The following is an 8,843-nucleotide window of genomic DNA, read 5'->3' as shown; positions in this document are numbered from 1 at the left end:
ATAAATTTTGAGAAGTCTTCAATTCAATTTGGACATAAGATTGAGGAACCCGTTAGACAGGAATTAAGAGATATTTTGGGTATTCAGAATCATGGAGGAATGGGATCCTATCTGGGTCTACCAGAAAATTTGGGAGGATCAAAGATCCAAGTTTTTAGCTTTGTCCAAGATCGTTTAAATAAAAGAGTTAATGGGTGGACTTTCAAGTTTTTTTAAAAAGGCGGAAAGTAAGTGATTATTAAATCAGTGATTACGGCATTACCAAATCATACTATGTCTTGCTATCGTTTACCTAAGGCAACTGTGAAAAAATTGACGAGTGCGGTATCACAATTCTGGTGGAGTCCAGGGGGAAGTACACGAGGCATGCACTGGAAATCATGGGACAAAGTATGTGTGGCTAAGGATGAAGGAGGTTTAGGGTTCAAAGACATCATTGATTTCAACACAGCGGTGCTTGGTAAACAGTTATGGCGTCTGATAGAGAGGCCAAACACTTTATTCTCTCGCGTCTTCAAAGGTCGGTATTTCAGAAATGCTTCTCCTTTGGAACCGATCCGTTCATATTCTTCGTCATATGGCTGGTGGAATATTGTCTCAGCTAGATCTCTGGTAAGCAAAGGACTAATCAAACGGGTGGGATCTGGTTCTTCTATTTCAGTATGGAATGATCCATGGCTCCCAACCACTCGCCCGAGACCAGCAAATAAAAATCAACACAATTTATATCCGGACCTTACAGTGGAGTCTCTCATTGACTCTAACTCACACAATTGGAATTCACAGGCAATCCGGGCTTTGGTAAATCCACAGGATGCGAAACTTATAGAAAGTATACCACTAAGCAGGTCTCGGAGGATATATAGGGATGGATGGCATTTCACAAAGTCTGGAAAATATACGGTCAAATCAGGATACCAGGTAGAACGGCTCTATCCAGATAGGGAAAGACCACCATTATTAATTGGACCCACAGTGGATGCTCTGAAGGCTAACTGCTGGAAAATACGTTGCCCACCAAAGTTAAAACATTTTCTATGGCAACTTGTGACAGGATGTATAGCAGTAAAGAAAAATTTACATGCACGGGGAATACAAGGGGATATTTCTTGTGGAAGATGTGGAGCTCAGGAAGAGTCTATTAACCATGTGTTCTTTGAGTGTCCTCCAGCAATGCAGGTTTGGGCTCTTTCGAAGATACCATCAAATCCAGCTATCTTTCCGACAAGTGATCTCTTCACAAACATCGATCATCTGTTCTGGAGAGTGGTTCCGCAAATGGAAGATCATCAGTTTGCATGGATACTATGGTATATTTGGAAAGCTAGGAATAATAAAGTTTTCAGTGATCTGGACATTGATTCTTTGGATACGCTTAAACTGGCAGAAACAGAATCAACTTTGTGGGCTGAGGCACAAATATTGAATGAGCAGAGGGCTACCCCACCAATAGTAGCCACGATTATGCCCTCAATCCCAGGAAGATGGTGTTTTGCGGATGGCTCATGGAAAGAGGGGGATTCCTTTTCAGGACAAGGTTGGTATAGTACTTTAGAAGGATTTGATGGTTTGTTGGGGGCAAGGAATGTTAGGGCTAGTCTCTCTCCCCTTCATGCGGAGATGGAAGCGCTACTCTGGGCAATGGTATGCATGAGGAATTTACGTCAATTTCAGGTTACGTTTGCAACGGATTGTTCTCAATTGGTGAAGATGATTTCAACACCAGAGGAATGACCTGCTTTTGCAAATTATTTGGATGATATCAAGATCCTGCAAGAGAGTTTTACCCGATCAGAGATTATCTATGTGCCCCGAACGCAAAATACAAAGGCGGATAGACTAGCACGCAGTGTTAGGAAGCAGCCGTCTTTCGTCGTTCACATGGATGCAGATCACCCAGTTTGGTTTACAGAGTCAGTATGAGTCTGTAAAAGTCGATGACAAAAAAAAAAAAAAAAAAACTTTTACATAATTTATTTTGGTTATATAAAAATATCATTAAATGAAACTTGTTCAACCAATAAGAAAAAAGACAGTATTTTGTAATTGGTCACAAAATTCAAATGATATTAAATTCTATCTAAAATAGTGAAAACATCAATTATTTTGAAATAAAATTCTTTAAACATCCTTAAGTGATACTTAGGTGACACGGAGGGAGTAATATATTATATCTTCATGAAACTAAATAGATTTTTATTATTAAAAATTATATGTTAATTTTATTTGAAACTAAAATGTATAATGTAAGAAAAAATCATTTTATGTCGAAGAACTAGCTTACCTTATGTGGAGTTGAGTCCTCTCCAAAACCATTCAGATTCATATAAGAAAACAGTGTAACCACAACAGTTATATAAGGTAGTCCTCTCCAATCAGAAGATTTATATAACCACGACACAAATACAAAGATCATCATTGGATTGCGTCTAGACAGGTTTTAACATTTTATTAAATATGTGTCCATATTGTTTGAATCAACATTCTTGTTAGCATCATCAGAAGGATCAATTGTATCAGCTTAAAATACCACTTAGTAGGCCTTTACCTGAAAAACACTATGTGTCATTTTCTGGATTTATAAAGTAGTGTCTTTTGTAAAATCTTATTATATTTTATCTAAGGAGAGCGAAGCACAGAAACTGGAATAACAATTTGCGTTGTGGGTTTTCCATTCCGATGATATGGAGATCCTTAGATTCAACCCTGCTGTAAATTTATAATTTGGAATAAGAATTGTAATTTGTTTGGCTTATTATTAATTTCGAGCACTTACACTGTTTTCTTGGAAGCTTGACTTGATATGAATCTGAATGGTTTCAATGGTGATCTGTAAAGAGATTTGGAACATGGGAGATAGGAATTCTACGCTTAAGAAATGTGGAAGAGGAAGTTTTCTTTCAGAATAATGAATTTATTCCTTAATGAATCGTATATCAATTGTTCTCTTACGTTTGTTGATACAGTATTTAATTATTTGATTTTGACTTCATGTGTAAGTGCTAAAATTATGCCCTCAATCACGTTGACGTTATTATTTGATAATTTATTGGTCAATGCTAGTCACAAAATCATATATTAATGTCTTCCCTCTCTCAAACTTTGAACTATTTACGTCTCATGTTATAGATGTTCTCAAATATACATTAGAACCTGTTTCTAAAGACATAAATAATAAACTGAGAAAGTAATTCCGATGAAGCAGAGTGATAAAACAGTAAACATGATTATAAGCTGATAATCATGCAAAGTAAACATTATGTTTCAAGGGGAAAAACACCGAAAAGCAAAAAAAAAAAAATGAAAGGAAATCATAAGTCAATACTTAAACTGAAAAAGACTTGAACATCATTGAAGCATGCAATACGTGAGAAGATGAACGGGAGCTCTACTTCTAACATCTTGGGCGCTTAGCTTTCGCTGTCTCAGCACCTGCAGAGATCCTCTTACTCTCCCCATCTGCAGAATCTCCACGGCCGTTGGAAGGTCCACACACTTCATTTCCACTCTTCGTTGTTTCCTCGGATGTTGCAGCAATGTTGTTTTCAACCGAGACTTCTGTGGGCGGTGGGGTGTCTAGAGAGAGGACCTTGGTGACAGTTATAGCTCGGGTATTGCCTGAGAAGTTATGCTCTGTAACTTTCACACAAAACTTATGTGTTTGTCCGATGGTGCTGATTAGAGCTTCCGGGACAGGGACCTCATGATCAGTTCCTTCGTTTTCATTAACCTTGCATTCAAGTTCAATAGCGTGAGTCAAAATCATTTGAGAGTATAAACTAATGCTTCGTTACCTCAAAGTAGCTGCTAACTATCAACTCACGACCAGCATCACCAAGTAGGACAAAAACGGCTTGGTCACTGTTTTCATAAACGGATATCTTTGCACGGTACCTGTTATGGAAGAATCAAAAGCTAAGGTCAGAAATGTAATAATCAAAAGTAAATATCACTGAAAGAGTAATTGAAATTAAGGCGAGAGTACATACTGTGCAACACCAGCTGTGTTAGTCTTCCCACATTTTGTGTTTGTACAAATCAACGAAGTTGCTCTCTTGGTAGCCGTACTATGGCACCCACTGCATGCAATATAGTACCAAGCAGAGCCATGCACAACATCATCAATCATAGCCGTGCACTCAAAAAATGCATCCTGCAACAGTGTATAAAATTGGATATAAATATCTAAGTGTTTCACAATTAGTAAGAAACATCTAGCTTTAATTTTACCTTTGCAGATTCATGTTTCATGTAGGAGAATATATCTGCTATGGTCAGTGTCTCACGCTTAGTGACCACCTCTGCACTAACCTGCTTACCAATCTCTGGGTTAGAGCCAAGCCTGGTACAAAATATAAAGCACTGTTTCAGTCAATCATTGCAATAGGTGTAAGTGTGCGCTTCACATGAACTTGTGAAAATAGATGTTGAAGACTGGGATACATACCAAGTGAAGTAATCTTTGGTTGGTTGGACGTCATAGTCCATGAAGACACGTGTAGAGGACATAGAGGTCAGGGCAAAGGTACCTGTCCAATAATGGAAGAAACATTGAAAATGAATGAGTAAAAATACGCATAAAAATGTCAGTGTGCAAATATATAAGTTATACAAATGCTCTGCATCTATGGACTAACTTGGCATGCTATATATTAATCATAACGCTGTAAAAATATATAATCTATGTCACGCATGATAAATTATCAACCAAAGACAAATAACAAAACGTTTTTGGATTGGTCAATAACTCAGTATCACATAAGCGAACAATGTCAAACTTTCTCGAAAACGTGTCACAATTAGTAGTGAAAACATGAGTCTAAAGATAGGAATGGTAAAAGATAGAAATGGTAACCTCGTAGACGTTTGGTGTTCACAGTCGTGACCAAAAGCACTGTGGGAGCTTTTTCATAGGAGTTGAACTTCTTGTAGAAGTCTGTTGCAGCATGGTACCAAAGGTAGAGCTTCATCACAGGTCCGCTGCAAAAAGTAAGCTCTTATGGATTTAGGAACTACCGAGAGATGATGACTTGAAAATAAAAAAATACACTTACTCATGTGATTGCACATGAACCATAATATGCCGAGAGGTTGCTATCTCCACTTCGTCAAGGATGGGACGCTCAATAAGGGTATGTCCATTGACCAGCTTCATGTAGCCAACAACATCTATTACAATGTACATGAAGAGAGTTAAATGGTTAATAAAAATTCATGGAATGTAACAAGTAACTTAACAAACCAAATCTACAATAATATTCACAATTCACAATTCAATTCAGAGGATGTTCAAGACAAACAAAAACTCTAAAAACTCGAACTAAATACTTAACCCAAAAAAATATAGATTTCACTATCTAACCAGGAATATAGACCAATGTAACTGAGAGATGGCTTATAAAATTAGAGAGCTTACCGTAGAGGTCACCTTTGAGATCACAGTTAGCTTCAAAATCTTCATATGAATGAAACCTGAAACGGTCTTCATCAAATGAGATGGGAACCTCGTGAAGAACCGACATCTCAGAGTTCTATGTGAAAGATACGGTTGCGATATGATCAGCAACCTGATACACCGGTTTGTTTTTCGATCCGTAGAAGTTGTTGAGTTGGTTAACTGATCCTTGTTTCATCTCAGGCAAGTATTTTTTAATACGCCCCGGTGGGATGAATCCTTGAATAACAGTCCCCTGTTGTCAAAAAAGAATAACAAATCACGTTAGAAGATTGAAAACTCAGAACCCTACTTTAACAAATAAACCAATCTCATAACAATTCTCCAAAAATACTCATCAAAACCCTAGTTCACTCTCTGAAGCTAAAACAAACGTTTAAAATTTTCAGAAAATATAGATCTCATGGTATCTCAAAACCCTAGTTCACTCTCCGAAGCTAAAACAAACGTTTAAAATTCTCAGAAAACATAGATCTCAAGGTATCAAAACTATTTTTTGGAGAATTGACTCACCTGTTCGTTGATGAGGAGCATTTAGAGGCCAATAAGCGTCTTCTTGATCGGGTTCCGAGCCTCCCAGAAATGGATGAGTCGGAAGCGCAACTGAGTTGCATGCGGACCTAGAGAGACATCTTTGAAGAACATGACTTTCTCATCAGAGTCGGAGGAGACAGGAGACTTCCCATTTCGTTTCATCGCCATGGATTAAGCTTGGAGTGGTTCTAGGGTTTTAGTTTGATTGAAAAGAAGATCAGTATATAAAGAAGGAGGAAAAGAGGAAGGTGAAGCGAAATCATAAAGGAGTTATTGATTGATTGAAACGAAAATATTGATTCCGTAGAAGTGGTTCGATTGATTCTCGGCGTCTTTGCTCTTCGATCGGGGAAGACGAAGTGATAGAGGTGAGGGGCAAAAGTAGACGAAGAAGATTAACTCCGTCAAAGCCCAAATGGCACGCTTGTTGGATGAACGATAAAGCCCAAATGGCACGAATGGTACGCTTTCGGATGAAGCCCACATGGTATATTTCTCCGCGAGCCCGTCTGACGTGTAAAAAACCTTGTCCCTGATTGGTCCGAATTAACACTCCTACGTGGACATGCTCCCTGCTCAATATATCTTGCTTTTAGTATTGTAGATATACAAGTCGAAGCAATGCTTTCTCTTGAACACACATTAGAAGAAAAAAAAATATGATTTCGATTTCTAGAAAAGAGAGTAAATATAAAGCAAAACAAAACACGTTGAGGAATCGTAGGAAGAAACAGAAGAACTACTGTCCTCAGCATGCCTGTAAGTTATCAGTGTTGCCAGATGATATCATTATGGATTGTTTGGCCATTGTCTCAAGATTGGAACACGAATCCTTATTTCTCGTCTCCAAGCTGCACCGCTCTCTAATGCTTTCCCCGGAGTTATACCAAGCCCGATCCCTAATGGGTTGCACCGAACTCTGCAGCTATTTATGTTTAAGCATTCCTTCAGACCCGTTTTCACGCTGGTTCGCCTTCTACCCAAATTAAATCCTTAAATCATCCTTGTTGGTTCCAATACGGCCACACTTGTATCAGCCTCCGGAAGCATCTTCAGTGGTGGCCCATGGCTGCGGTATCTATGTCATTGGTGGGATGATTGCCCGGAAGCGATCGTCCAGGGTCTTTTTCCTGGATTTTCGATTTCATACGTGGACCAATCTCCCTTCCATGGGGTTAGCTTGAGCTTCTGCTGCAGCTGGTGTGGTGGACGGGAAGATATATGTTTGCTGAGGTTGCAAGGAACCACATTCCGGCATATGGGTAGAGGTTTTTGATCCAAAGACACAGACTTGGGACGCACTGTCAAACCAACCGTCGCCCCCAGGTACTCTCCCTTAATGCACGAAAGCTCGGTGATACATGAGAAGAAGATTTTCGCCTTGGATGAGAAAGGTAATGGTTTGCTTTACATTCCGAGTGAAAGCATATGGAAAACAAGGAATTCGGACACCAACGAACTTTGAAAGGGTTGGCATGTGATAGACAATGTCATCTACGGTTGTGTAACTGGTGGGTGGATATTGTGGTGTGAGGCAAGTGAACTGGAGTCCGGTGTAATGAAGTGGAGACAAGTTATGGGCTTGGAGGATCTAAGGGACACCCTTTGTGCCTCCAAACTGGTCAACTATGGTTGGGGTTTGCCATCGGAACACCTTGACGCTATGCTTCCCGGTCCAACATGTTACTCTTCTGGGACTGTCTTGCTAATTGGAAATGCGAGATTTGGTGTGCAGAGATCTCCTTACAGAGGCGGAAGAAAACAAGCGAGATTTGGACAACTGTTGAGTGGTCTGAAGCAGTCACAACTATCGATCGTCCTCTACATAAGCATACTGATCATCACTGTAAAATTTTATATTCTCTATCCTTCAATCTTTGAAATCTCAACTCTATTTAAAGTCTCCAATATGTATGCCTTACTACTACTATCTCCTATTTACCAATAAACAATTTACACTTGTAACTGATAAAAACTGTTTGTTCCTGAAGGACAACATTTATGTACTTGTTCATCGATTCTTATACCTTTCAGGTTGACTTTCTAAACGATCATCTCCAACGATCCCGTTGACATTCATCATTGGTGTCCTGTTCTATTCGTTATTTATACAAATGCTGCATCTCAATGGAAATGCTTTATTTATACAAAATCTATAACATCTAGAAAACTGAAAATCTAAATATTTAAACTGCAAAAAAAAAATGTAGAGTTTGGATGAAACATATACATCTCAAGTTCAAAAAAATTGTTATACTAGTTATTATTATTTGATATATAATCTAGGACACATCTGGGCCCGACTTGTTCAAACGCATCGGTTGGGGTTGGGTGTGGGAGTTTGCGGTTTCAAGCGTTATTAAGTGTTTTATATGACTCATTCAACGTTTAAAAATTGTTGTGTTTGCGGGTCATTTTTTACTGGTTTACCCACATATGCAAAAGTTAATTAATAAAAAATAATTAATAAACAAAATTTAATTATAAAATTGATCATTTTAAAAACCAATAACAAATAATGAATATTAAAATTATATATAAACCATATTTTTATATATATTAGTATTTATATTATCTCAATTTTAAAAAACATTTAAAATTATTAAAAATTTATTATAAAAATTATATAGATAAATTCTCTAGGATAGATCGAAAGGAATGTAAGGGTGTGTCTGTCTCCTCTTCATTCGGAGGTGGAGGCATTGATTTGGGCAATGGAATGTATGAAGAATCTAAGACAGTTTCAGGTTACGTTTGCAACGGATTGTTCTCAATTGGTGAAGATGGTTTCAGAACCAGAAGAATGGCCAGCATTTGAAACCTATCTGGAAGATATCAAGCTTCAACTCAGACA

General features: G+C 38.1%; 1 protein-coding gene and 1 pseudogene across 1 annotated transcript; one reads left to right on the top strand and one right to left on the bottom strand.

Annotated features, from left to right (window-relative positions):
- Positions 1–3,394: 3,394 nt before the first annotated feature.
- On the bottom strand, positions 3,395–5,522 carry LOC106314614. Its single transcript, XM_013752457.1, has 8 exons — positions 5,417–5,522; positions 5,055–5,169; positions 4,856–4,980; positions 4,448–4,529; positions 4,231–4,342; positions 3,990–4,153; positions 3,795–3,894; positions 3,395–3,730 (listed from the first exon to the last, which is right to left on the bottom strand). The coding sequence occupies exons 1-8, from the start codon at positions 5,520–5,522 to the stop codon at positions 3,395–3,397; spliced, it is 1,140 nt and encodes a 379-aa protein (XP_013607911.1).
- A 1,126-nt stretch (positions 5,523–6,648) lies between these two features.
- LOC106314613 lies at positions 6,649–8,062 on the top strand (annotated as a pseudogene).
- Positions 8,063–8,843: the final 781 nt, after the last annotated feature.

Source organism: Brassica oleracea, chromosome C9, assembly GCF_000695525.1.
Source record: "Brassica oleracea var. oleracea cultivar TO1000 chromosome C9, BOL, whole genome shotgun sequence".
Taxonomy (NCBI): Eukaryota; Viridiplantae; Streptophyta; class Magnoliopsida; order Brassicales; family Brassicaceae; genus Brassica; species Brassica oleracea.
This window is presented reverse-complemented; position numbering and strand designations above follow the sequence as displayed.

What these genes read in the sequence shown, in the direction of transcription:
- LOC106314614 (XM_013752457.1), bottom strand. Translation starts at nt 5,522, where the DNA reads ATGTCGGTTCTTCACGAGGTTCCCATCTCATTTGATGAAGACCGTTTC. An exon ending in TGAAACATGAATCTGCAAAG is followed by an intron (nt 4,154 to 4,230) that starts GTAAAATTAAAG and finishes ACACTGTTGCAG; the next exon opens with GATGCATTTTTTGAGTGCAC. An exon ending in AACACAGCTGGTGTTGCACA is followed by an intron (nt 3,895 to 3,989) that starts GTATGTACTCTC and finishes CTTCCATAACAG; the next exon opens with GTACCGTGCAAAGATATCCG.